The 27,837-nt window shown below is 43.6% G+C and overlaps 4 protein-coding genes across 5 annotated transcripts; 2 read left to right on the plus strand and 2 right to left on the minus strand.

Moving 5' to 3' along the window:
* Positions 1-210: 210 nt before the first annotated feature.
* On the minus strand, positions 211-4,889 carry qrsl1 (glutaminyl-tRNA amidotransferase subunit QRSL1). Its single transcript, XM_085931317.1, has 11 exons — positions 4,744-4,889; positions 4,305-4,464; positions 4,126-4,224; positions 3,946-4,042; positions 3,607-3,768; positions 3,366-3,541; positions 3,173-3,285; positions 2,805-2,997; positions 2,513-2,630; positions 2,239-2,444; positions 211-1,987 (listed from the first exon to the last, which is right to left on the minus strand). The coding sequence occupies exons 1-11, from the start codon at positions 4,765-4,767 to the stop codon at positions 1,722-1,724; spliced, it is 1,614 nt and encodes a 537-aa protein (XP_085787443.1). The 5' UTR covers positions 4,768-4,889; the 3' UTR covers positions 211-1,721.
* Positions 4,839-7,438, plus strand: rtn4ip1 (reticulon 4 interacting protein 1). Its single transcript, XM_085931318.1, has 9 exons — positions 4,839-5,399; positions 5,557-5,708; positions 5,783-5,851; positions 5,909-6,033; positions 6,101-6,149; positions 6,225-6,361; positions 6,482-6,665; positions 6,771-6,863; positions 6,964-7,438. Exons 1-9 carry the CDS (start codon positions 5,144-5,146, stop codon positions 7,087-7,089), a joined length of 1,191 nt encoding a protein of 396 aa, XP_085787444.1. The 5' UTR covers positions 4,839-5,143; the 3' UTR covers positions 7,090-7,438.
* Positions 7,364-25,217, minus strand: crybg1a (crystallin beta-gamma domain containing 1a). The gene is made up of 23 exons (XM_085931316.1): positions 24,654-25,217; positions 20,883-21,024; positions 17,761-19,061; positions 15,979-16,952; positions 12,937-15,854; positions 12,741-12,779; positions 12,539-12,657; positions 12,139-12,316; positions 11,908-12,047; positions 11,637-11,763; positions 11,522-11,557; positions 11,286-11,446; positions 11,063-11,189; positions 10,847-10,992; positions 10,411-10,537; positions 10,289-10,315; positions 9,753-9,865; positions 9,478-9,610; positions 9,266-9,405; positions 9,027-9,150; positions 8,759-8,917; positions 8,340-8,502; positions 7,364-8,015 (listed from the first exon to the last, which is right to left on the minus strand). The coding sequence occupies exons 1-23, from the start codon at positions 24,971-24,973 to the stop codon at positions 7,927-7,929; spliced, it is 7,803 nt and encodes a 2,600-aa protein (XP_085787442.1). The 5' UTR covers positions 24,974-25,217; the 3' UTR covers positions 7,364-7,926.
* Positions 24,998-27,681, plus strand: ccr6b (chemokine (C-C motif) receptor 6b). Of its 2 annotated transcripts, none has more exons than XM_085931320.1 (2): positions 24,998-25,101; positions 26,584-27,681. In XM_085931320.1, exon 2 carries the CDS (start codon positions 26,593-26,595, stop codon positions 27,679-27,681), a length of 1,089 nt encoding a protein of 362 aa, XP_085787446.1. In that variant the 5' UTR covers positions 24,998-25,101; positions 26,584-26,592. The 2 variants fall into 2 exon arrangements, with proteins under 2 accessions (XP_085787446.1, XP_085787445.1); XM_085931319.1 differs by lacking the exon at positions 24,998-25,101 and adding an exon at positions 25,504-25,631.
* The last annotated feature ends 156 nt before the right edge of the window (positions 27,682-27,837 follow it).

Below are 27,837 nucleotides of genomic sequence, written 5' to 3' on the forward strand. Positions count from 1 at the left end.
CCAATAGATGACCAATGACCAATAGATAGAATAGATGACCAATAGAGTGTGACCACTCAAAGGTCTTTTCTACTTTCCTTTCCCGCCACTCCATACATCCCCTGAAACTTACGGAAACCTGAGATCAGTGGGGGAGGAAAGCAAACGGGGACTGAGAATGGCTTGGGATTTATTTTGGAATCTCTCACTACATACTAAATAATAGTATGTAAAAAAAAAAAAAAGACTTTTACATACATCCAAATTGTGCAACTTCTCTAAACTATGCAACCCCGATGACTTCAGTTGCTTAGAGTCGAGTTTTTTTGTTGGTGAGTAAATTCAATAAAGCTTTGTAATTGACTGAAGATAAGTTGATGGTGGTCAGATATCTAAAAACATTTCGGCAGTTTGTTGCTTGAGCATCAAATTGACCACATTTCTCCACCCTAAACCATTCGAGAAGAGGGTTAGAGCATTTGCGTCAGTAACGTGCCCTCCTCGCACCACATCCTGTAACCAGATTCCGAGGAACAAAAACTTTATATCTTATCGCCAGCTCGGCTGAGGTCTTTCTTGTGTAAATGTGAGCACTATTTGTATTTCCCTAACTAATGAACATTATTGGCAAGTCAGTGAATACCTACCGCCATCACATGATACGTACTTCAATGGGCATGGTGTCAACTTTGCTGGCGACAGTTATCACATTCCACCAAAATGAGATAAGGTGGCAAAAACATTTGCAGAAAACATGGCAAATCATTTGACTGCCATCTGTGCCTCTGCTGCTAGTTTGCTCCAGATAAAGTTTTGCATGACCTGCTTTTGATGCAGCATGCATGTGAATAATTGTCATTCAGGAAGTTGTCGGTAATTTACACCTCTTTTTCAGAAATGACAAGTTGACGGCGCTAAAGCACACGTCTTCATATTTACAGGCAATACACTTTAGCAGCGGGAACCATTGATGTCCCTCAAAATTGTGCTTTTCACTGGGAGGCATTTTGATGCAGATGCTAGTATATATCATGTTGCGAGCATCCTCTCCAATTGTTTTGCATGTGACGGTAACGATAACGATCAAGTTTGCTTTCCTGTCTGAATGATTCTCGTTCAGTTGCCCTTTGAATATTTAAATGCTGATCTAAGACAACGCTACTTTAAATAAGAGAACAATCGAGTCTTAAGTAGATTTGCTACAGAAAAAAAAGTGACTTTAAATACAGTACATTAATTAAATGAGTAATCTAAACCCTCAGCAGCAAGCTAAATGTAGCAACCGTGAGCTGGGATTTGAGGATTTGGAGTTGTAGAATTTTATCTATGAGCGAAAGAGTACTTAGTTTTTCATTGGCTTAATTCCAACTACTAAAGTCTTCCAACTTAGTAATCAATACCATTTGCAATGTACAGTAAAAATGGACAGTACCTCTTTATACAGGCTAAATGTATACCTCAAGAGGCCACATCCAAAATTCCAAAGAGCAACTGAAACACAGAAAAAGAAAGTGCACGTTAAATTGACATTTTTTCATCTACCATTGGTCAAGATGTAGTAAGTCACTGGAATCATTTGGAATGGGTCTTTAAAACTGTACTGATTGCTGTATTCATCATCATTGAGAAAGAAAAAAAATAAAATAATACATGATTATCTCTCACACATGATTTTCACTTGAATCCCTGAAACCAGCATTCCACAAAGTTGTATGTTGCCGCTTTGTCCAACAGAAAGGAAACTAATGGTGAACTTTCAAGAGTTTTTGACTCGGCTGATTTCTTTGGTGTTCATCTCTCCCCCCCCTGCCCGCAAAGCTAATATTGTAACTGGAGCTCTGCCCGTTGGATTCCTCAAAGTCACCGATGGAGGGAAACCCAACCCTTTGTTCGATCCACTGGGCAACACTAAGGAGCTTCTTGTCTTGGAAAGCGGGGCCTATGAGCTGTAAGCCAATGGGAAGGCCTCTTTTGGATAAGGTAGTTGGCACAGAAACAGCCGGGAGACCTGGAGTGAGGAAAAAAAACAGAGCTGAAGGACACTTCATGGAAAGATGATGATTAGGCTCTTAAGCGCAGTTACGGGTTCATTTGGAGAGTGATAACAAGCAGGAAGAAACGACATGAAGGGAAACATCTCAGGAAAGGTGCATTATTCAAAATATTTGCAAGTCAAATAACCAAAGAGAGCACACAAAAAAAAAAAAAACAACTTAATTTTTGAGTTAATATGCAGCATTTATCTTGCTGCGTCTGTACCTGCCGTGTTGGCGGAAACAGTGAAGATATCCTCCTGCTCGCAGCGTGTTCGGTTGTCCTCTCCCGTGAAGTGGGCGTAACGTGCGGCATCTGAGAGCGTGGTGGGTGTCAGCAGCACGTCAACACCCGAGCCGAACGCGCGCTTGAAATCGTCCGCGATCAGCCGACGAACCCTCTGGGCTTTCACAAAGTAGTGCTCGTAGTTTCTGACAAAATGGGAGAAAAAGGTGACTCCATTGGATATATACATTGGAAACGTCAAAAGTTGCCTTACTGCTTGAGCAGGAAGTAGTTCCCAGATAATATCCGGCCTCTCACAACGTCATTGAAACCCTCGTGTCGTGTGGTGGCATACATGGCCTCCGTGGAACTGTCCACTTCGCTACGGTGGCCTGATCACGGGATATAAATAGACTTACATTATCATCGGCAACGTCTTCAACCTTCAGTATTGCATTTCCATCTGAGGCTACGGGGGAATTCCCGCCTTGTTTCGAAAGTCAAAAATCCGATTCTCTGTGCAACCCCAATGTGGGATGTGGTATCGAAAGAAAGCGCCTTCTTACCATACTGGAGGCCATCGAAACGCGCCATGTTCGACGCCACCTCGGTACAGCACAGGACGTAGTAACATGCGATGGAATACTGGCTGTGGGGGAGGGACACTTGCTTCACTCGTGCACCCGATTTCTCAAACATGTCAGCGACCCGACTCCATTGTGCGGCCACCTCTTCCGACAGTCCAGGGGTGTAGAACTCCTAATAGTAAGAAGGTACCATCAAATCTTACTTTTAGGACACGGGTTAAAAACTGCTGCTTTACCAATATAATCAAAGGCAAATCGTCATTATTGGACACAAAAGCTTACTACGATAGTAAATGTTTCATTTCCAAGTCAATGAGTGTCCTACGAAAACATAAGAACGGATGAACCTTTGGAACGCCGACGCAGAGGTTCTTAACGTCAAAGTTTTCAGGCAGCTCTGCTGATGACGCAGGAGCAGGAACTGTTGTGGAGTCTTTTGTGTCAAGTCCTTGGAGAATATCTGAATGATAGATTATCTGGTTATCTTTCAACAGTTGTGTTTACAATGCAACAAATGAATCATTTCCAGGCAGAAAGTACCTAAAACAATGGCTGCATCTCTGGCACTTTTTGTCAAAATGCCTGGGACATCACAAGAGTTGATCAGCGGGATGAGGCCATGACGCGATAGCAGTCCATACGTTGGCTTCAGAGCCACGATCCCGCACAGCGCGCCCGGGTTACGGGTGGAACCGCCTGTATCCGACCCTAAAGCGCTGAAAACAATATCCTCCTCAGTCACGTCATCGAGATTTTCAGACTGAAATATGTGAGGCCTCACAGGTAACTGGTCAGTGAGGCCACAGCTGCTGCACTTCCCCCAGAACTTCCTCCAGAAATGACCCAGTCAGAGTCTGGATCCGCTCCTGTCTGCTCACGGTAGGGAGTAGCGTAGCCCCACGGGTTCCTCACTGGTCCAAATGCACCGTCAGTGCTGCCTGAACTGGAAGACAAAGAAGCAAAATCAGCTCTGATTGATTTACCAATATTTTCTTAGTTGTGGAGGAATTTTGAAATATAAAAAGTAGCCTTAAATGTGAAACCTTACACTCAAAATGATTCAAAGAAAAATATTACAATGTTAATTTCTTGATTCTCTTAGACAAATCAATGCTTTCACCCCATAGCAAACTCATCCATGTTGGTCTTCCCAAGAAGAACAGCTCCTTGGTCAAAAAGCTTCTGTACTACTGTAGCATTGTACGGCGGAGTGTAGTCTGCAACAAGGAGCATCAGCTAATCAACAATGCTTATCAATAATATTACATTATAACACAATGTGCACATTTCCACATACTACCTTTGAGCATCCTCGAAGCACATGTGGTCTTAATGTTCCTTGTGCAAAAGTTGTCTTTGACTGCAAATGGGATTCCATCCAGAGGACCTCTAGAGGTTCCTACCAAAAAAAAAAATCATCAAATATTGTTGCGACGTAACAAAACAGACATGTTACACCAGATGTAGATGCTTTTTTACCTTGAAGAAGTCTGGCCTCTGCTTCATGAGCCTGCTTCAAGGCCAATTCCTCTGTCACCGTAATGTAGGCATTTAGATGGCGGTTTTGCTTGATGCGGTCCAAACATTTTCGACACAGCTCAGTTGGAGAAATCTTTCCCTCTCTGAATGCAATAGAAACCTGGAAAATGGGAAAAAGTACATCCTACGTTTGTGTGCTGCTTGTGTGTAAATTTCGGTCGTGAGATTGTAAAAGAAACGTTACAATTGAAACATTTTTGACACGGTTAAAATGATCTATAACTGGATTTAGCTGGTTGTATGGTAAGTATGTATAGTGATTATATAAAATCCGATATTTGAAAAAGCCTACACACAAACCTGGTTATTGGACAGGATGTTCTATCATGTTAGATTTATACACAAATACAGCAACTTTTAAACATGAAGCCGTACTAACCTCTCGTAGTGTGAGGTTGAGCATATTGACGATACGCTGGGGATTTAATAATCAACCTTCACAACGGTGTGCGGTGTCAGAGGGCTGCCATGTTTGTTTGGAAAGTCGTGTTGTAACAACGTTTTGTTTCATTGGCCTGTGCGCACAGCAACCTCTGCTCTGATTGGTTAAACATTCTTGTTGCAGGAAGTTGGGGTTTTTTCAAGATAAGCGCGTCGTATTGAGAGGACACCCAAATATATTTCTTTAATATGATATTTAAAAAGGAGAAAATGTTCACATTAAGGTAGCAATACTTTAAGAAACTTTAATAGGTCAGCGTAATGACGGCTTTGCATGTCCATTTTCTTATCAAGGTGGAAACGCTGATCTGATGTTTTAATAATTTCACTGTCAAGAGATGGCAACTATTAGACGCGTGGTGGAGCGCACGTTGTTACTTCACCGTAACATTTCAAGGACATCAGTTTCCAGATTTCTGAAGACCTCCAGCAGCTCCAGAACTGTCATGCCCGCATGGGTCATTGATAATTATGGAGGCAATGATGTTTTGAGGTTCACCAAAAATGCCAGCTTCCCCGTCATTAACTACCCCAATGAGGTTATTGTCAAGGTGTTTGCTGCAGGACTGAACCCGATTGACGTCAGCATGAGAGGCGAGTGACAACTTTCTTCATGTAATTTTATATTCCACAAAAGCAACATTTATCAAAATACTGTTTTTAGAGTCGTGGTAGTGCATATCACTGAAGAAATATTTTGACTTGACTTCTTTAATGAGGAATACACTAATGATGTCCTGCATTCGGCTAGGTGGCTACGGTGCTGCAACCATGTCCACGAAGAGAGACCCTCTGAACATAAATCAGAAGGGCAGTGAGTTCCCGCTCACCCTGGGGAGGGATGTGTCTGGGGTTATCATGGAGTGCGGCCTTGATGTGAAATACTTCCAAGAAAGGGATGAGGTAAAAACATCGCATCATGTATTCAGCCCTTCAAATCAATCAAAATTGAAATGATGCTCGTATATCCTCATCAGGTGTGGGCCGCCATCCCACCATGGAAGCAGGGAAGCTTGGCTGAGTTTGTTGTGCTGAGTGCCAATGAGGTACGAATCACGTCCTAATGATGCAAGAAAGGTTTCGACTTGTGCGTTTCTTCTCAGGTGTCCCTCAAACCAAAGTCACTGAGCCACACGGAGGCCGCAGCCATCCCTTACGTGGCAACCACGACTTGGTCGGCTCTCGTCAACACCGGCGGGCTCACCAAAGACAACTGTGCCAAGAAACGGTGAGGGAACACGCTCGTGCTCATATATACACACACTTTACATTCTTGCTCTTTTTTTTCATCACAGTGTTTTGATCCTCGGAGGGTCTGGGGGAGTGGGAACGTTTGCCATCCAGGTAAATGTGTGACATCTCACGTACTGAATTGTAATATAATCGCAAATATTTTTGATGTTCTGGTTATTGTTGAAGATGCTGAAAGCGTGGGGAGCCCACGTGACCGTAACATGCTCCCAGAATGCTGAGCGTTTTGTCAGGAAGCTCGGAGCGCACCACGTAGTGGACTACACGGCCGGACCTGTCGAGGTGCCGCTCGCTGCCCTGGACAAGTGAGAACAAGCGTGCACCTTTCATTTTTACAGAGCTGGGAACTATGGTCTTAAAATCTTCCTTTATCTTGACGTCACTTACCTATACCTTTCTTTACTCCCACCATCCTCCTCATGAAGGTTTGACCTGGTCCTGGATAACATTGGAGGCAGCACAGAACGCTGGGCGCTGAATTTACTCAAGCCATGGAGCGGCGCCAAGTACGTCACCCTAGTGACGCCCTTCCTCCAGAACACCGACACCCTAGGGATTGCTGATGGAATGCTGAAGACGGCTGCCACTGTGGCCGGTAAGGCCCTCAAGGTAGGGAAAAACCGATTTGACACTAGACCACTAGAGGGTGCCATACACCATCTCACTGGTGTTATGAACAGACCTCTCCTTTCCCTTTCATATGTTCTCTTGCAGCACCTTGTTAAGGGAGTCCACTACCGTTGGGGATTCTTTGCGCCGAGTGGTCCAGCACTGGATGAAATCAGGGAGATGGTGGATGCAGGGCAGGTATGCGATACGTACTCATTTTCTTCTGTAACAAACAAACGTGAACAGAAATGCACACACATTGAACAACTCACATTTCCTGGGCTGGTTTCATTTGCAGATCCATGCGGTTATAGAAGAAACTTTCAGCTTTGCACAGGTTCCTCAGGCTTTTGCAAAAGTGGAGAAGGGTCACGCCCGAGGAAAGACTGTGGTGCAGATCAACGTGGGGACAGATGATGCGTAGCATCAATTTACAAAATAAAAATATGTCTGACTGCTGAAATTGAGTGTAAAGACTGTTTAGAAATGTGTTTCTTTTTATCATCCTAAATGAAACAATCAGATTAGGTTTTTTCCTGTGCAAGCTAGTTTGTCTCACTCTAGAAATTTCCATTTAATGGAGCCAAAGTTCAAATAGTTCTGCAGAGTGAGCCCAACTCACTCATCTTTAACAAATGCATGGTTAGGCCACATTCAAATTTTTTACAGTCATGACAAAAAAGTATGTCATGTTAAATGATACACGGGCACTTAACTTGTATTTTCTCTTTTATGTTTACATATTTACAACAGTTGATTCAAAAATTGTCTGATTGAAAATGTATCTAATCTACAAATAATATGAATCACATTCAGTGTTAAAACTTTGACAACACTTTACAATATTATCAACAGCAGTGAGGAAATATGTAGTCAATAAAATACGTATATCTTTGGAGTTTAGACTTCATTGCGTCCATCAACATGAGACGAGGACACAGACAGCAATAAGTAAAGACGTTACGTACCATAAAGTCAGGAGAGCCACCTCATTAAGGTGGGACTGACGTTTTGCTCTGAGCAATGCAACATATCAACCGAATTCTAGATAAATAAGAACATACTTCTTCTGCTTATACAATACAAAAAATATCAACAAAAGTGTTAAGTTAACGATCATTGTCAGAACATGGTGACCCTCCTCCAGAAGGGTCCAAATGCTACAAGAGTGCAGTGTTTGTGCAAAGTCCCACTCAGGACTGAGTGGTTGCGTGCTCCACGAGCAGAGCCACGTCGGTGGGCCACAACACGGCCCGGAGAGTCACAAAAGCTCCAGTGTCCATCTTTGGTTTGGTTTTCCTTCCACAAACGTGTTGAGGATCACTTGGTTCTGGTCGTACTGGCGACCTCCTATGATACAGACCAGAGTGTTATGTTAAGTCACACTAGTCATGAAGTTCTTTAGAAAAGCTCAAAGGAATTGGTTACTGGCAGATCTGCACATTTACCAGCAGATGGTGGTGTTGCATTGGAATAGGTCAAGTGCAATATGCACCAGGAAATTAATGAAGCCCTTAAATTAAATGGTAATAAATAAAAAAATACCATTAAAAATCATTTTTAATATGTGTTAAGAATATTAAAATGCTACTCAAAACACAGCCTGCCTGTACACACATCATATAAATGACTTCATTATTCCGATTTCAGCAAATCTCAACAGGGGAATCTGACCTTTGACCTCAAGGACCAGGCCAGGTTGGAAGTGGCAGCGCACCACACCATCCGAGGTTATGTCCCACAGCTGGTTGTCTTTTCCTCCAACCGGAGACACGCAAAGCCGACTACCCGCCATCACCATGTCTCCTGAGGTCTGCAGGCCACAGTCCTCGGCCAGCTGCGAGCAAACGGTGCGTACAATTTAGTTTTTGGGGTCTCAACAACGTCGAGAGATATTGTAAAGTGATCATTCAACAATCGTCGCGAGCATTTGTTGCACAACCACAACAATCTGCTTAATGTCTACAAGATTCAAAGACATCCGGCTCGAGACAGAAAGCCAAAAATAGCGATTTCCTGCTAACACAATGAAGTTAAACAAATAAAAAAATATTTAAGAAGCACATTAAGTATTCAGTATTAGGCGTGCTTACTTTACAGATAAGCCGACCATCTCGATAGAACCAGAGTTGCTCGACGCCGCCAGTGTCTTCTATGGCATGCACCCTCATCAGGTGGACATCTTCTAGCGCCCCCGTCAATGACATCAGATATCCCGTCTCCTTGTTCCGCAAACGGATACCGATCTGTTTCTGTTGGTGAAACACATCAACATCAACTTAGTTCGCTCAACGATAACAGCCCCACCCCCTACTAGCATCACAGATAGATGATGAAATTTGGCATCGGAGGTCTCATTACCTGCCGCAATGGCCGCAACGATCCGATTCCCTTCCATCCGCTGAACTTGCACCAGTCGACGAATTGACCCGGCTGAAGCAGGAGCTGCCGACCGCGGTAATCGCTGCCTTCGTACAACACCCAGCTAGTCGGGTCAAATAGGAAACAACGTGAGAAAAATGAACGCCTTTGTAGTGTTGATCATTCGACGACTCGATACGACTAAGCCCTTTGTGAGTAATAAATAAGTCGGTACGTACTTTCCTCCTTCCACCAGCAGAGAGCGTACGTGAGCAAACAATCCTGCTCGGTGCAAATTGACAGTCCCTCCAGTCAGCACCGCCCTGCGACCTGCGCAAGCCACCTTGCTGAATAGCAAGAGGGAGGGGAGAGACAACTCCTACACAAGATAGCGGAGAGTTTTATGACTCACATGCAATATGACACGGAGCCAAGCAACCAAAGCACTCACATGGCCAACAGTTTGCATGGAACGGATCCTCACGTCTGAGGACGGGAAGCCCATCAATTCGGTGTCGGCATATTCTCCTTCCTCCAGCAAGTACATGTTGTTAGTGAAGTTGGCGCCTTCATGTGCAATCCAGCTGAGTGTGAAAACAAATTATGATCGATACTTTACACCACTTGATATTTGCATTTCCAATATCTTGAAAATTGACACTGCCTCGGATGTAGCATTGCAAATATGTAAATATCATGTGTTGTGTTGTGCTGTGGCTTCCGTACCTGCCAGCCAGCACCTTACAGGACCTGGGCACAAAGTCCTCATCCAAATCTTCTGCGCTGTCCTCCAGAACCACCAGTTGACCTTTAAAATGGGGCTCAGAGAACAGCTTCACCTGGATAGACAGACGTTTTAAACTGTTGTGTTAGATGTCCCACATTTTGGGTTTTGAAACTTCCAGCATCCTTCCACTTTGCATAAAAAGTCAATTGAAATCGTCAATCGTGGTTGCTTGTTTTGACCCTGGACAAGGAACGCCATTAGATCACAGAAGCCATGGAATAACAAGGCAGATGAATTGCATTTCTTCATGTCAGCGTGACATTTGGAATCATTTGCTTTCCACACGGAATCTGTTCTGTTCTGGCTCAAATACACACAGAAATCGAGATTGTTAGCTCTGCCCTCTTGACCGACATTTGCGACCTGTGACGTCACAAGCATCCTTCTGGATGAATGGCTCTAAATTCCCACAGACCCACAATGAAATACTTTTGTTCATTTACTAGAAAGGAGGGGAAATGGTTACATAACATACCTTGAACTGACATTCCAACAATGTTTCCTGTAAATTAAAAAGTGAGAGAATGTGAATGAACGTTTCAAACGACTAAATGATTTGTTGATTAAAACAGGATTTTTTTTTTTTTTTTTTTTTACATTGAAAACTGGCTGAATGGATGATATCTTGAAATTCTGGGCACCCCAGTCTTCTGGACACAAATAAAGGCCTCTCTCCAGGATGTAAAGCTCGCCGCTGAATGCAGAATTCTCAAATGCCACCCAGCTGACACCAAGAGGGAAAAAAAAAAACATCTTATTCCAACATGTATCCTCAGGGGCTGTTTGTAGGTGTGTCAAGTTTGAAAAGCAACAAAACGCTTAGTTAGGTTTCTAAGATGACTGGCACACACCTTAAATTCCAAACGTCTGCATGAGTGGACAGGATCCCAAACAATTTATGCTACGCCCGAATGTTTTTACCATCTCAATCCTCTGAATGTCGATTCGAAAGTCGACAGCGGCGCTTTTGTCGCCTTAGTCAGTACGTGGGGAGCCTTTCTGTTTAGAAGTCAAAAAATCATATTTGACTTACACCCCGCTCAGGACGTTGATGGATTGGGTTTTTACGGCATGGCCGATCTCCTGCACGTTGACAACGGGGCCCATTAGATCCACACTCAGCCCCCGCTCATCCAAGTTGGGCTCACTGAACAATTTAATGTGCGGGAACAGGAAATCCTACACAAAAAGTTTCTTTCTCATGATCCATTCATACTGTCTCAGAACATTCACTGAAAATAAAGCTTACCGTCCTAATGGGCCGAAGAGACAGTAGACCATCCTCCGATCCGCCCCAATGGCTGCAGTGAGAATATTCTCCTTCCTCCAGGATGTATTGCTGACCCTCAAAATCTTCCTCTTGATAGCCAACCCAGCTACCAGACAAAAGCGCAGAGAAATGATGTGACTTCGTTTGGACCTTTCTATCATAGCTCATATTCATCTGGCATGAATGGAACTGAAATACTCACAGACCACCGAGTATCTTGATGGAGCCCACTTTGGAGATTGTATTCTTCGTTCCACCAGAGCTGCTTTGTTCTGCATCTCCTTCTTCCACACTCAGCGTGTACAAGTCACCATCCACCTCCAAACACTCTCCCTCAAAATCGGCCTTCTCGAACACGAATGCCTGGACAAGCCAAAAAAGGAAATCGATTTCCTGGAACTGGAATGAGTGACGGTAGATGCGAGTCTGAATGTAAACCTTGACTTCTTCAGGATGTTCCACCCTTATCGCTCCCTGTAAAGATACGCAGAGGCGGTCGGACTTCACCGATAAACAAAAGAGCAAAGTGATTCCATGCACAGTCAATACTTACAATTCGAAGGGGCCTGAGAGAGCCAACAAAGGCCTGAGGGAATCCCCACGCCTGCGAACAAGGAAACTCGCCTACTTCCAGCACTCCTACCAAACCTCCGAAGCCAGGATCGCTGTACACCAGCCAGCTAAACCGGACAAAGTCGATCCATAAAGACGACGCAGTAATCACAATTTTTATCATCTCATAATAACGATCCCTCGTTGCACTTAGATCATGCAGATGACACAAGATTAGATCTTCAATCAGGCAACATTGAACGTCAACTTACACTCCAGAATGGACCTTGATGGAACCAGTGGCTTGGGGGATCCCAAAGGAGCCAATTTCAAGAGCGTCATCGCAGTAAGATGACACCCTTCCCAAACCGTTAACCTCGGTAAACAGGTCAATTCGGGGTTGGCTGTAGTCCTGTAACAGACACAAGATTTGCTGATTCAAAAGTCCGGTCACACTTGAGGAGTAAAATCTTCGGATAGCCAGATCCAAGTTAGCAACTTACGTTTACTGCCAGTCGAACGGAACCGACGGTCAAGGGTGTCTCGGATACAGACTGACCCTTGTCGTCCAGAGTGGTTGGGGCGCCTTCGTCGGCCCAAATGTTCACTAGCTGATCTGTGTGACCTTCCTCCAGGGCAATGACACGACCCTGGAAGCCCTTGTGTTCGTACAGGAGCCAACTAAATTGAAAAGAGCATTAAAAAAAATGGAACTCGAATTTACAAATTCTAAATGTAATTGATTACACTGCAAAGGCAAGATATTTCATGTTCAAACTAAAAGGGAACTTTAGGCAAACATCACAAAAATAAGACAGGGGGCAACAAAAGACAGGAAAGGAAGGCTTAAAAAAAAAAAACGGTCATGGAAACGGGTCAGTTGGTGTCACTCAGCCTGCTTACCATCCTCTGATGACTCGCACCAAGATGACAGGAGAGAGTTTCATCTGCGTGGCATCCTCCACGTCACCACACAGTTCGTAGACTTCACCTTCCAACTTGCCATATTGGTGGATGAAAAGCTGGACCGGGACAGAAGGGGGGGTGGGTGACGTTACAACTCTTTCAGTTACTCCCAAAAAAAAAAAAAAAAAATCACTTGTACCTTTGCAGGTCTTTTGTGGAAGCCTTTGACCACAGGTGTCTGCAAGGACATGTCAAAATCGATTCAATTTACAGACACATCATGTAAACGTGATTCGTTGTTGGTCACGGTTTAACACCGCAGCTATAAAACACACTATTAAAAGTGTCAGATAGAAAATAGGAAAAGAACCTCGTTGAACTAATCTACTGCCTACCTTTGAAGGATTCTTTGGGATGTATTTGGTGGGTGGAGGTAGCTCAGCATTATTGACTGTAGGCGTTAAGGCCTCGTCCATAGTACAAAGTGGTTCCGGATTCGACTTGCTTTCGGGTGCCCTTGTGGAGTCCCGGTCAGTATCTGACTCTTCTCTCGGTTTCGTTTGTGAAAGCATGGGGAGAGGAGAGGAGGCGGGCCTTATAGGGCCTTCGCAGGCCTCATCTTCGGGAGTCACACCCTTGGTATCTAATTGATGTTCAGGAAAGGTCACGTCAACTGTTTCCTGTTTTCCAAGTGAGGGCATATTTTTCTGTTGTTTGTTATTTTGGTCGGCGGCTGGCGTTTCCTCTTGGCTCCTCTTGGTGGAACGCGGGGAACTCAGCAAGCTCGAGAGGATGGATATCCTTTCTAATCGGGACGATAGCTTTCCGGCCCCCTCTCCATTGTTCTGCTCAACCTGTTGCCCGACTTTGACGTTTGTTTTTTCTTTTTCCTCGTCCTTTTGGTCTTTTTGGAGCGGCTCGTGCTTTTCCATGGCCCGCGCTCGCCGGCTAGCGGCTTTTTCTTTTAACATCATGGCTGGAGATGGGTCCTTGAAACCTTTGGCTTTCTTTCTCAAGCCAATGTGGAATTCCTCGGGATCAAAGGCCTTCTCAAAATGATCCTCCTTGATGGCGGGCATAGGGGGAGACGGGGATTTTTTACACGGGTGCTTTTTTAGAGGTACTGAGAAGGGGATGCCGCCTGCTTTGATGCTCTTGATGAAATGGTCCAAATCGTCTTCGCTGGCCGAGGCGCCCGCTTTCCGTCTGTTGCCCTTTTTCGCTTTGTGATGATGTTCCACGTCTAACCAGCTCGATGGCGACTCCTTCGTCAGCGGAAGAGGGGAGATGTCCTTAAGGACTGCTTTGATTGGCTGTGGAGAAGCTTCTTGCGTTGGCTTTTTCTTTTCTTGGGATATCTTTTTTAAAACACCAGCTTCGTTGTCTTTCTTAATCAGACTGAGCTCGGACTCATTTTTTTCTCGAGACACTGTTTCAATAACTTTGTTCAAATTTGCATTTTCTTTGACATCAATCTCACGGTCATCAACATTGCTCGTGGACAAGTCGGCAGGCATTTCCGAATCTTTGGCCGTGTTGTCCGTAGATTCCGCTGTTAGCTTTTTTGCTTTGCTGGATTGAACGCTAGATTCTGCATGGTCAGTATCATCCTCAACTTCATTCTCATTTGTGGCAGGGGGCGCTGTTGCTTCCAAACATTTTAGGGGTGAATCATTTGTTTCTTTTTGAATCGCCAATTTGTCCGCAAGTTGGCTTTCGAGTTTATTTTCATCATTTGCAGTATCAGCAACTTCGTCGTGTTTGTCAGCACTCTTTAATTGTACTCCAACAGGTTTCTGGTCTTCGACTTCAGAGTTGTGTGACCTTTCATTCCCCAAACCTTTTGGTGCTGAAGCATTTGTTTCACTATCTTCAATGATCTTGATTTCACTTTGCTCTTCCCCTTTGTCACTCGTGGTTCCCCCATCCTGAGCTAGCGGTACTTTGGGTTCCAGATCTTTCATTGGCTGCTGAGATCCTTTATCTGCACATTCCTTCAAAGAATCATTAACAGCTTGGTGGGAAGCCAACGTCTCGGTTGTACTTTCACAGACTGCAGTGATTTCTTCTGAATTGGGAAGTAAATGTTCATGTTTGGATGTTAGCTGGGTGGATTGAGTAGATTGGCTGATTTCTTTCTCTGTGCTTAACGCCTTGAGCTCCCCCATGCAGTCGTTGCCCATGGCTGTTGTGTGCTTCAGCTTTTCACTGGACTTTGATTCTTGTCCCTCCTTTTGTGAAAGAGGCACTTTGTCTAGCCGACTCTCAACATTCTTGGGTGCTTCTTCATTCTCTGGTTCCTTGCCAAGCTCCTCTTTAGGTTTCTCCTCTCCTATGGTAGTTTTGACTGAATCTGTGGTCAGTGGAGATGGCAGCACATTGTGATGAGTTGTAATTTGTTCCTCCAATTTTTGGGTTTCCTCAGCAGTGTTAAGAGAAGTTGAAGGTGTTGCCGAAAGACTTTTCAGCTCAGAATGAGGCTCTTTTGGAACACATCCAATTGGAGGTACATTTGCATTTTCTTGAGGGTGTTGAAGGTGGGGAGAGGCTGTTATGTTGTCACCGTGGGCAGTGTGAGCCACCACTGCTAAATCTTCTTCTGAATGGACCTTTTCCAGCTTTGTGTCATTCATGGGCCGGGCTGATTCTGAAAATACTTCATCGTTTGCCATCTCAGTTTTGACTTCCAGTGCAGCGCTGTCATCTTGAAATGTCTTTTTTGTTGACGGCTCCAATATGATTTGCTGTAGGTCTTCATGCTCTTTGACCTCAGAACTGTCTACCTGGGCTATTTCAACTTTGACCGGTTTGACTTTGTCTTGGAGCGTGACTGTAACCACTGTTCTATTTCCTTTGACGATCGGAGTCTTTGAAATGTTTCCTTTGGGAGGAGCGAGGCCCTCTTCGGATCCTCTGGCTTTCTCTTTGGTTTGGCTGGCACAAGAATGATTTGCGAGTGTCACACTGTGCTCCGGTTCCCGCTGAGACACAGATTTAACGTGACTGTTTTTCAAACGATCTGCATCAACTGCGTCTGGAGGTTTGCCAGCTGTCTCGCTATTACTGTTTGAATGTAAAGTGTCCGAATCGGCGCTTGAAGTTTGTTGATTTTTCCTGGATTTAATATTGGGGGAGCTCCTTTGGCTTCTTGTGGGGAGCTTGCTCGGAGATGGCGGAAGAGAACTTTTTAATGGAGTCTTTTGTTTGGTCATCTTTGAGTCTTTTTTATCTTGGTTGGTGAGGACGGAGGGGTCGCTTTCCTCGTGTCTTGTTTTAAAGATGTCACTTAATGGTTTTAGGGAAAGCGGGCCTGCTGTTGGGCACAAAAACACAAACAGAATCAGAAAAGGACGTAACATGACGCGCTTCAACATTAACCACAATAAATCCACTTTTTAAGTCAAGCCATTTTGTCGGAAACTCTATGAAGCCTTTACCTTTCTTGGGACTTCCAGCAGGAGGAGGAGGAGGCGTGTCAGTAGCAACTCTTTCGACATGTGCTGCTGCTGCTGCTGCTGCTTGCTGGTCTGGGCACTTCTGGGCTTGTTTGGGTTTGTCCGACTCTCCTTGGGATGAAGTCATTTTTCTAGAATTAGTGTCACTCATTTTAGGTAGGTCTCTTTTCAACTTTTTAGGAGATGAAACAGGCAGCCGACTCTTTGGTATTGAGGAAGCGTGTTTTTCCTGACTATCCTCTTTCACTCCATTTACCAAGTCAATATGGTGAATGACATCATCATGGTCATTTGACAATGGCCGGCAGGATGCTTTAGTAGGAGACATATCAAGCTTTTTCTCCTCGCAACTTGCTTTCCTGGCACATTTGGGGGTCACCACTGCAGATTTACCAGATTCGTGAGCTGATTTGGGGGTTTTCTGTAGTTTGGGAATAGCCGAAGATTCATCTGCTTCTGTTGTTTTGATCTCACTATCTGATATTTGCCTTTTGGGGATTTTAGACTTTGTCGGACTACTGCTGGATTTGTCTTTGAATGGTGTGATTGTTTTTTCATTGTTTTGTTGCTTTAGAGGGGGTAGATCACTGGATGGTGTAACTTTAATGTCCTCGGTGGAGCCCTTTGCTTTTGTTGCCACATTTTTGGCCTTGCCTCCCGTTGCCGAGGCTCGCGCGATGCTTTCAACGGTACGCCGGTTTTCTGCTGCGACTGTTTTGGAGCCCGTTGCTTGCTTAGTCCCATTGCCTCTTATTCCAGATAGCCCAGGTTGTAGTTTGGCTCTGTGCATGTCAGGGGTCGTAGGGGTGTCCTCCCTTTCAAATGACTCAGAGACGGAATTTTGGTTGATTAAAAGTTCCGACGCGTTTTGGTCTTCATTTTCATCAGATGGTGTAATTGACGTCGTGTCTACGTTCCCGTTTTCATTCGATTTGTTTTTTGGGAGAATTTGTAATCTGGAAAGAAAGACAAAAGAATACATGAGTAGATAAATAAGGACATCAATATGGACAACATGGACATCTATCTGAGTTCCCACAAAGACAATCAATTCCTCATCTTTTATATATTCAAAATATCATAATGCAGTTTCTCATGAAAAGCGTGTTTCCATTTTAATTGTTGCAGTGCATTTTTTTAACTTGCATCCATTTTTGCGATGCAGAATTGTGACGACCAAAACGAGTATGATCTTTTCAGAACATTCAATTTCTACTTAGAATGGTCGATGTCATTGCAGATGCATCGTTACTAGTACTTGGGAAATAAGTCATTTTGTAAATTACATACTCGTATTTATGAACTTTTAAGATAAAGCTGTTAGGAACTTGATCCATGGTGTTTTGATGCAAGTCAAAAGATAAACAAGTCCAACTCTTCTTTTTTTTTGACACGGACTTCATCTTATAGCTGGCTCAGTGTCTATGGAGATTCTTCACTATGGCAACGTGTGCAAAAGTTGGGTTGTCCAACAAGTTTTGTAATGACACACAGGAATGATGACGATTTACACTGTCGCAGAGTACAAAAAGTGAACGCAAGTTAATTACATCACATCTTGCACTTTAACTGTTTTCAAAATGTCATCACTCGATTTAATTAGACTCTCACAATATAAATATTTCAGCGTCTCCGCCGGTGTCTGTTGTTCCATTGTGGCACAATAGCGCAGGAAAATCCAAAGATCAGGTTGCATGAACCCACCTGCTTTTGTGTCCTCCCTTCAAAAGAGCCTTTTAAACACAAAGTGTCAAAAATACTCACAAGTTGTTGGTCTGCTCCTGTCCCGTCTTTAAACAGAAATTGTCGGCGTCTTCCACTCGCACTTGCTTATTCCTTTCCGAAGTTATCTCTGGGTTACTGAGCACTTCACGGGCCGCGTGCTTGGGCTTTGAAGGCAGATTCACAGTCTTGCGTGTCACACAAGTTACTTTTGACCCCTGTCTCTCCTTAAGGGGGTGTTTCTTTGAGTCGCTGCCAGTGCGAGGCTCCTCGGGCTGCCGTAAAATAATTTGCAAATGCTCGGGAGTTGGCGCGGAGGAGGAGGAGGAAGACAACTCTGGCAAGCAGCTTGTGGCGCCTGGGCTCCCCTGAGTCATGGAGTCATTCTCTGGAATTACTGTGACAGGTATTGCTAGCACGGGAGGCGAAAGTGGTATGGAACCTTCCTCCTCCTCCTCCTCCTCCTCTTCTTTCATCCTATTTTCTGTCACCTCCTCCTTTCCAATTCTCTCCTCCTCTCCCAGGTAGGTATCAACTAATATGGCTTTGAAGAGGTGAGTAGGAGATGCAATAGGTTGTGCTGAATTTTCCCTGCCGTCAACTGGAGGACCCTCCTGAGTCGAGATGAGGTCAGTTGGGGGTAAGCGAGAGCCCAATGTTATTCCCGTTAAGGTCGTGCTGTGGACACGTTCGCCAACTTTTACTGATGCTTTTGACGTCGCCAAGCTTATGGAAGTTAAGTTAGGTGACTTTGGAGGGGCGGCGTTATTGGGAAAGGGAATTTGAAGCGTTGGCAGGTTGGTTGGGCTATCACCCACAGTGATGTCCTTCAAATTCATATGCAGCCTTTTGCTCACCTCCTCCACCACTGACTCGGCAAATCCCACCTCTGAATTTGCGTCAGAAGAAAGCGGCAGAGTGGGACTTTCAAAGTCGAATGCAGTGGGGGTCACATTTCCTGAACTCCTTTGACTGTCGGAGGTGCCGAACACAGGAACTTCCCTCACGCTGCTACAGCCGCTGCTGCTGGAGTCGGAAAATGGAACATCTTCCCCATCAGCCAATAGACAAACCACACTGGAGGCACTGGGGCTGGAGCTTTGGCTGAGGGTGTCCTCACTCTCGGAGGTCAGTTTGTAATCATTCTGGGAGGGCGTAGGAGTCTTGGAGCCGTCTTCCTGCATCTTCAGCGGAGATGAATCTGAAGACACGGGGGACGTCGGGGAAGCGGGAGAAGTTGCATCGAGTGAAGTGTCTGAAGTCTCGCTGCTTCGGCTCCTCCTCTTCTTGGGTTTGAAAAAGTGACTGAGACGACCCAGCACGCCCTTTTTCTCCTCGGAATTCTAACAAAAGACAGACCAGAGGGAGACACGAGATAAATGTCCGTATGTAACTTGTTTAAAAAAAAAGAGAGAAAAACAATCAAGTTGTAAACGCTTCAGATTGATCTGTTTCTAAATTTAGAAAAATGATATTACAAAATCAGTAAATAATTTAGCAGCACGACTATTTAACCAGACGGCTTGACTTTATCTACTCGATTATTTTGGAGACGTTTTCTCCCAAATACATATCTCAACATCCCAAGAGAATAAACAGCCAAGCTAAGGTGAATAATTAACTCTGGAAAAAAATATGAAACTAGATGAAAAGATCAAGGGTTATCAACTGAGGAAGGAAACAATCCCAATTGAATAAGATCCAAATCCAATATGGGGGCTTCATCAGGTGTCTTCACATTAGAAAAGATAAAGATTTTGTTTTGTTTGAATGAATCAGTCTACTTCTCAGTATAGGGCATTTCTATAAACCAAACTGACATTCACTTCACTTGTTACGTCATAAAATTCCCAAGTGTATGTGAACTTATCTTTTCATTTGAAACAAAATGTTAGCAGCAACAGCTGTGACTAAAATGTGAGCGGCACAAGCCTTTGTCAATGACTGGACTTATTATTCATAACCCAATGAGGAGAATGTAAAAAAAAAAACAAGTTACATACCATTTAACTAGCTGTAAGAGTTCTTTGCAGATTACGGTGAAAATCATTCAAACAGTACAGACAATCTTCTTTTTCTCTTATGTAGTTAGTCCTGCCCCGGACCGCTGGCGTGTGTGTGGCTCTGCTTAAGGGCATGGCCACGATAACATTTGCACCTTTGAAAACGGCGGCTCATACGGCAAACAAGAATTTTACAATCGGGTAAAATTGAAAGGGCGTGGGAAAAGAGGGGAAACCCCACCCTTCCTCAGCCTGAAGGCCTGTTTTCTCGCCAGCCTATATTATTTGTTCCATAACGTTAAAGTTCGTCTCTTTTTATATAGTGAATTCAAGTGTGTATCACAAATCTTTTTGGAAAGAAAAAAAAAAAAAGAAGTCAATAAACGCCTCAGAGTCAAATGGTACCACTATTTGTATAAACAAACAGCCGCTCTTGGCTGGGATTTCCAGTTCATGTTTAAACAGAATAAAGAAAGACAGACACCTATGGATGAAGTCTCGGTTCGAGCTCGAGTCCGTAGAGTAACGCATCGACTTGAACACTGTTCAGTATTTGAGTCTTAATAACAGCAAGGTGTATGAATCGATAAACATGTGCACACTCACATTCAAACACAACAGAACACAAAATCTGCTGAATGAAAGTACTGGAACTCAAAGTTCAAAGTACAGCTTGAGTCCAACTATATGTTATAATTTGAAAAATAACATTAATGCAATGATGGGAAAAGAGTTGGCAAGCAGGTTTGTCAGGTTCAGGTAGTAAAATAGCCCGGGGACATTGACATCCCAAAGGATCATATGTATTGAAATGTTATTTTGCGCTCTCTGCCGGCTGAAATGGGTTACGACAATGAGAATCAAAATAACAAAAAATACATTGGGTCAAATCATCGCAATCAATATAAGTGAACTCTAACCTCAAAGCTGAAAGATTCCAGTCGAACTTATCAAGATGTCTACAGACTATTGCGACACTTTGAAATGACAACAAGAGCGGTGCATCTTATCAGAAAAGAAAGTCAGAAAATTCCCTTCAAATGTAGAGGACAGCAGTTATAGAAATAGCCATTTGTATGAAATTCAGAAACCAAACTGAGAGCATGGGATGTGCACATTTTTTTTCAATTCATAGTTTGTGTTCATGAATTAAACACTGACCTTGAAGTACTTGGATGGTGAAGAGGGATTTCCTTGCTGAGTCATGTTGAAGTAGATCATGGACTTAGTGTCAGAATGAAGGTCCCACTCTGATTCCGTTTGGAATGAGCACGCTGTCGAAACACTCATCTGGTCGTAACTCCTGGTAAAGCCAGGCGGGAAGCAGAAAAGGAGGGGGGGGGTCAAGAGGATATGAGGTCATTAGTTTTTTTTCCCTCCTTCTCACTGTTCACTGGGTCTTTACAAAAGATTTCACTCGAGCTTTGCTCCTATATTCGGCGCTGCCCTGTTCCAGAGGACAAACGCAGTGTTCCAACATTTCAAGTTGCATCAATATCTTTGATTGGAAGTTTAAATGTACAAAAAGAAGACAGAGGAGAAACATAATATGAGACTTGGCAGGCGACACAAGTTCAAAGTAGAAGACCACCGTGGAAGAGCAATTAGAGGGCCTTTGCAAATTCTGGCTCATGTGTGAGGTATGAGGAGCATTTATCTGCAGCTAGAGATACCACAATATAGGGACGCAAATATTACACCCTCATCCAAAAAAAGAAGTCTGGTACTAAATGAAAATAAGAAATAATCATTTGTTAATTTACATTCATTTTCAGTGAAGTCAGCTTGGAAGTTTTTAGACTCATCTGTCTGCAATGATGTATTTTCTCCACAGGAGGGCGCTAGCAGTATGTTTTTCACTGAACATTAGCCATTAAATATGGCTTTTACTCTCCAATATTTAGAATGGCAAGACTGAAAGCTAACCTGAAGATGAATTCCTGTCACCAAGCATTTAATATGCAAAGACAAAAAAAAAATGTCAATCAGGGTTCTGCCTTGTTTTGCGCACCATAGCAGAAGTGGAGATATACGGTATCAGATACATACATTCTTCTCCAGGGCTGAACTCACCTCAGGACACCACACCTCACTTCATGGCATATTTTGCTCAATTGTGAGCTCTTTTTGTTTCAGCATGAGTACCAAGTGCACAAAGCCAGGTGCATAAAGAAATGATTTGATGAACCCCCATCTCATCCCAGCAAACATTTTTTTAGGTCAACTAGAACCTGAGAGGATTTAACTTCAATGATGGTCAACCATTGAAGAAGCGGACTGATGTCAAATATGTTATTCATCATTATTACATGAAGATCACAACTGTCCGGTGGGGTCAGCTCGATGCACATCTTGAATCATCGATGACATAACCTTTGACACTGATGGATTCACTCAAGTTTCCAAGTGTGACTTGTGTGATCAAACGTTTAGTCAGTCAATAAGTGGAACTAGAGTCTAATTGATCGAGTGATTTAAAGGCAATGGTGAAAATGAGCTCTCTGGCACAAACCAGCCCCAACTTGTCTGAACTTTGTCAGTGCACAGCAGACAAAGGGTCTGCTCGTTACTCTACTACACATGAAAACTTTGTAATGTTCACTGATAGGGCAGTGATCAAGAATGCGACAAAGTAAATACTTAAGGAAAATCCATAGGACAAAGGGTTGAATTAAACAAACAAACAAAAAAGAAATAGGGGCCAGGTCAGTGTTGAAAAGCTGCAAGTGTTCTAGGCCCCCAGTAAGTACTGTGTGACCTCATGCTGCAAACATTGCATGCATGGAAGGGCAAAATAAATGGAGCAGTTCTTTACTGCTGCTACCTCTTCTCTCCATCCTTTTTTTTAAGCTCATAATAAGCCAACATTAAAATCAGGATTAAAATACAATTGCTCAGCGCATATGTCATCCAGGTCCATGCACGCACGGATGCACGCACGAGCTAACACTAAACAGCTGTCAACAGTTCCTCATCTTGCCATTCTAAACAGGCAATCTGAACAAACACACAGGTTTACCAGTTAAGAGAGGTCCTCTCCCTATATTTAAGCAATGGAGAAGAAACAAAACACGTGATTTAAAACGATTAGCAAACCTGTTTCATTGCAAAATATTTTCTGACTTCCTGAATTGCTTCTGATAAGAGAAAAGCAAGCAGCAGCAAGTAACACAAGGCCTCAATGTTTGTTTAGAATGAGAAAGCGTGTTTGGAAAAAGACAGTTTGCCAGATGTTGGGTGTGTCCCGAATGCTCTGCAGACTGCAACCACTTCCTAATAACCAACAGGAGAGTGGAAGGTGAACCAAAAGCATGAGATCATGTGTAATGTTATTTTAAACTTTCTTACGCTGTATAAATAAAGATGTGGATTCTATTGTATTGTACTTATGAAGGCAAAAAAAAAAAATCAACTGCAAAAATAACATTCAAACTCAGTTGGGATATTATTTGTTTTGATATTCTGACATTTCTTGAACAATAAAACCTTTCTTCAGCTACTCAAAATGTGCTGGCCTAATCCCAATTGGACTTTGCAGAAAGCACTCCAAGCCCAGCGGTATGTTTGGCTAAGAGCTTTCTTGTTCAGGAAGAGCATTTGGTCTTAAATAAGGCTTTGTGGCTGCATGATAGAGGCTTCATTTGGACAATAGCCCCCAATATTGTGATATGAGAAAGTGATAACCTGAAACGTGTGCAGTCAGACAAACATTGCTTCATCAATCGGGCGAGTGGACTCTGTACTGCGTCACGCACACGCATACATTTGCTGATCAATACAGTGACAAGCGGCTGATGTCTTTTTTGGGCTTCGCCAAAAGTAAATGCCTGTATGAATGAAGGATTCCATCAAATGGGGTGATTTGGTCCATTTTAATTTTTCATTGGAATCTTCTTTGCACATCACCATTGCATGCAAAACGTTTTGCGCAATCTTGCAGGGAATATCTGGGTTAGATACGACGGGGGGTCATACACAGTCCTTATCACAAACAAGACTTTCAGTTTTGGTTTGCACCCATGTACAATCTCGTGTTCACGCCTTCCAGAACAAGCCGTACCAGTGTGGAGCCAAACACTTGATGTATTATTTGCCGAGGACCAGAAGAATGAGATCACGCTGGTCCTTTCTTATTGAAAGGCAAATGGGTGTTAAGAAAGGTTGGCAGAGTTCAATTGGCCAGGTGTGGGCACCCAAAGAAATGCTCAGGACATTGGAGACAGAAGAGCAAATAATGCAAGACGAAAAACAACAAAGCTGAATAATTGCCACGCAATCCAAATCTTGTTTGACTGTCTGCTATGGGAAGACTTAATTGTTAGTTAACAAATGGCAGAGCTAATCGTGTCTGTCACGTGTGGATGAATTGACTCTTCCGTCTTTTGTGTCTGACATTTTGCTGAAGTGCCGCCTATAGTTGCATTTAATGATTGAGGCGTCATACCCGCATGACAGGTTTCTACCAAATGTGATTATAGGTCAACCTAAGTGACAACACAAGTGGAGGACAATTCAAAACCTTCATTAAACTTTTCATGCATGTTTTGAAAATGTAGGAGGAAGCCCGAAACCTGCTGAACACCCACAAGTTGCCTGGAAAAAGATTTGCGTGTATTTACCTAATGTCATTTGATCAAGCGCTTGTGGTTAGATTTGTCACGAGGCTGCTTTTACACGTTGACGTTTCATTTCTTTCTTTCTATTTGACTTTGAAAAAAAAACATGTTACCCAAGACTCCTTTCCTTTTCAGCATTCATGCATCTAGGTCAATAATAAGGTGCTGTCAGCCATTGCAAGAATATCTATGGACCTAATCACCTTAGTGTTTTTGCATGATGTCATTTCTAGAGCAAAATAGTTCCATCATTGCACAAGAGCATGTGAGATAACAACAAGTCATACATTGATGAAATATGAATTTTCATTCTTACATGTGTCTGCTGAAAGTGTCCAGTTCATTAGGGAACAAGTCGTCGTCACCTTCTTTCGGCTTTGATTTCTTTCGTTTAAACCTCAACGACAACGAGCGCCTTCCTTTCTTTTCCTTGGTAGAAATGAAAACGCCATCACCGGGCAGTGTGGCGGCTGCGGCGGCGGCGGCTGAGGCGGCGGCGGCGGGGCTCGCCGGTGAAGTCTGCAACGTGGGCGCTCCATCTGGGATGGAGTCCGACTGCTTGGATGCCTTGCCTTCTTTATCCTGTGACTTGACTTTGAATAAATTCTTCACTTTTAAACTGCTCGACTTACTCATGCTGAATTGGGGGGGAAAAAAGAATACAAATGCAATGAAAACTTCGAGCCGTCCGTTGGAGGCGTGAACGACTGGGAGAACCTGCGGGGCGGGTTACTTGCCTACCTACCTGCCTACCTGCCTGCCAGGTGATCGCGTGCTGCTTTAATCAATTCCGGTTAATTATCCAAATAAACGGCTCGTGTTGTTTAAGATCCCAACTCGCAAAGACGACAGAATACGTGTTACTTGTCCTAAATATTGAGGAAAATTAGAATAGAACATGCCTTAGAAAGAAACCATTAGCGCCTTGAACTCTTATTTTCAGTTTGTTGGAATGATAGCGCTATCTGCTGGTCATATTGGGGAGTACACCGGGGTCACCTTTTGGAAAATGAGAAACAGAAGTCGCATGAAATGTGGTTTGCTGGAAACTTTTGCTTTTGGGGGGGGGGGGGAGGATCTCTGGTGGCAGGTGCTGAAACAAATCTGCAGGAAGCAGGAAGATGAAATCGAGTTGAGGCCCCCTCTTTGGTCTCCTTCCTTTTTCTTTTTGAAACTTTGCTGCTTACATCTGTGACTATAACCTCCCCTGCACAAAGCTTTTTTTTTTCAAAAGCAGCCAAGACATTGTGGAGCTTTTTGCCAGCATTTGACAGAAAACTTGACTCTTCTGAGGGTATGTTTTGTCATAGTTTCATGTCAATATTTTGGATTGGTTTGCATAAAAATAGATGGCTCATAAATGAAAACTTCATTTAAGAATATTATAACGTATGGATTATTATTATTATTATTATTATTATTATTAATGATTAATTATGATTATTAATTGTGCATGTCGTTTATTAAAATGAATGCAGTGAAACATACTTTGGGGATGAGATATTTTGCATTTATTTAATTTGATCAAGCGTTAAACGGAGCAATCATTTGCAAAGGTCGATTTCCATACATCTTCAATAATATTGGCTGTAACCATTCAGTGTGCATGTTAGTTCAATTGGCTTTTCAAAAGGTTAACTTAGCATGAATGAAGAAGTAACTTCAATGAGCGTTCATGTTGCAATTCCTGGTATCCTCAGAGACAATATACAGTAACACTTCTTCAAAAGGACATCGAATAAAATGCAGATTCCTCTCTTTCCTCTCAATTGAAATAGCTAGCCCTTATTGACAAAATGTGCTAACTTCTGCAAAATGCAAACATGAAAAAAACGTTTCTCAGAAGCCAGATTGCTTTAGAAACATACATCATTATTATATGTATGGATTTTCGATGCTGCGCAAAAGATTTTCGGGGGTGATTGACAGGAAAAGTTGTCTTGAAAATAGATGGATACATGTTCTTTGGTGACCTGGTTTCATTTCATCTTTAGATGCGTGACATACATGCATAAGCTTTGATTCTTATCTAAGATCATCACTGATAAGATCAGATCAACTTTAAAGATCAAATGAAATACCCTAACCACTTAAAATGGGTCATGCACAACCAGAGGAAGAAACAAACTAGAACACTGCCTTTTATCCTTCACACAGAGTACGTGTGATATATAGCTTTTGCTAACATTGGCGTTGCTTAGACCGGAAATGTTTAGTAGCTCTCACCGCTTGTCTTTCTTCCCCAGAAGCAAAAGATGTCTTCAGTGGCTCCAGACTATTACAATCCCAGCACGGATGACTATGCAGATGCGGAGCTGTGCAATCTGGATCCAAATCCCGCTGAAATCATCACCCAAACCTACATGCACTCCCTCATCTGTGTCTTTGGCCTAGTTGGAAACATCCTTGTGGTGGCCACTTACATATTCTACAAAAGAACCAAGACAATGACAGACATCTACCTGGCCAATGTGGCGGTGGCCGACCTGACCTTCGTGCTGGCCCTGCCTTTTATCATTTACAACGAGCGGCACAGCTGGGCGATGGGCACGGCGCTTTGCAAGGTGCTGAGGTCGGCCTACTGCATCAACCTGTACAGCGGGATGCTCTTGCTGGCGTGCATCAGCGGCGATCGTTACATCGCCATTGTCCAGGCCAGACGCTCTTTCGGGACCCGCTCTGGTTCTCTCGTCTACAGCCGCATCATGTGCACTGTCGTGTGGCTTTGCGCGGCTGCCTTAACGCTGCCCACCCTTATATACACCCAGCGCTTTGAGGAGAGAGCTCCGGGGGCCGAGAGCGCTCACGTGACATGTCAACTGTCTTTCAGCAACGACCAGACGGCCAAGTTCATCAAAATGCTGATCCCCTGCCTTCAAATGGCCATTGGGTTCCTGCTGCCCCTGGCGGTGATGGTGGTGTGCTACTCCAGCATCACGTGCACCTTGATACGAGCACGAAGCAGCCAGAGGCGCAAAGCCATCCGCGTGGTCTCGGCCGTGGTCGCGTTTTTCATCGTGTGCCACCTCCCCTACAACGTGGCTCTGCTCAACCACACGCTTGATCTGTTTGAGCAGAGAAGTTGTCAGGGAGAAAGGCTCAGTCTCCAAGTTCTGGCTGTGACCAAAAGCGTGGCCTATCTCCACTGCTGCGTCAATCCCATCCTCTATGCCTTCATTGGCTCCAAATTTAGGAGCCATTTCAAGCAAATACTGACGGACCTGTGGTGCTTCGGCATGAGGTACATCTCCTCGGCCCGCTCGTCACGCGGCACGTCTGACGTCTGCATCTCGGGCTTCAAGTCTTCAGAAAGCTCCAACAACTTCTCCTCGTTTAGTGTTTGACTTTTTGTTGAGTGTTTATCTATTCCTTGGGATTGCTCGCTCAGGAAAATCTGGTTCGAGTAGTTTAAGCAGAAATAATTGTCTTTTTAAATGTATTCTATTGTGTGCTCTTAAATGCAATCTGTTTTTTTTTTTTTTTCAATTAATGTAGAAGAA

Source organism: Syngnathus leptorhynchus, chromosome 15 (assembly GCF_054491065.1).
Source record: "Syngnathus leptorhynchus isolate UIUO chromosome 15, UIUO_Slep, whole genome shotgun sequence".
NCBI lineage: Eukaryota > Metazoa > Chordata > Actinopteri > Syngnathiformes > Syngnathidae > Syngnathus > Syngnathus leptorhynchus.

Bases quoted from the DNA above. Each gene is read 5' to 3' on its own strand.
- qrsl1 (XM_085931317.1), bottom strand. From the start codon at position 4,767: ATGCTCAACCTCACACTACGAGAG. The intron at 4,225-4,304 runs GTAAAAAAGCAT...TTTTTTTGGTAG, and splicing joins AGAGGCCAGACTTCTTCAAG to GAACCTCTAGAGGTCCTCTG. The intron at 2,445-2,512 runs GTAAGGCAACTT...CCATTTTGTCAG, and splicing joins AACTACTTCCTGCTCAAGCA to AAACTACGAGCACTACTTTG.
- rtn4ip1 (XM_085931318.1), top strand. From the start codon at position 5,144: ATGGCAACTATTAGACGCGTGGTGGAGCGCACGTTGTTACTTCACCGT. The intron at 6,150-6,224 runs GTAAATGTGTGA...TTATTGTTGAAG, and splicing joins TGGGAACGTTTGCCATCCAG to ATGCTGAAAGCGTGGGGAGC. The intron at 6,864-6,963 runs GTATGCGATACG...TTTCATTTGCAG, and splicing joins AGATGGTGGATGCAGGGCAG to ATCCATGCGGTTATAGAAGA.
- crybg1a (XM_085931316.1), bottom strand. From the start codon at position 24,973: ATGAGTAAGTCGAGCAGTTTAAAAGTGAAGAATTTATTCAAAGTCAAG. The intron at 10,538-10,846 runs GTAAGTCAAATA...TCTTGGTGTCAG, and splicing joins ATCAACGTCCTGAGCGGGGT to CTGGGTGGCATTTGAGAATT. The intron at 9,406-9,477 runs GTGAGTGCTTTG...TATCTTGTGTAG, and splicing joins CCATGCAAACTGTTGGCCAT to GAGTTGTCTCTCCCCTCCCT.
- ccr6b (XM_085931320.1), top strand. From the start codon at position 26,593: ATGTCTTCAGTGGCTCCAGACTATTACAATCCCAGCACGGATGACTAT.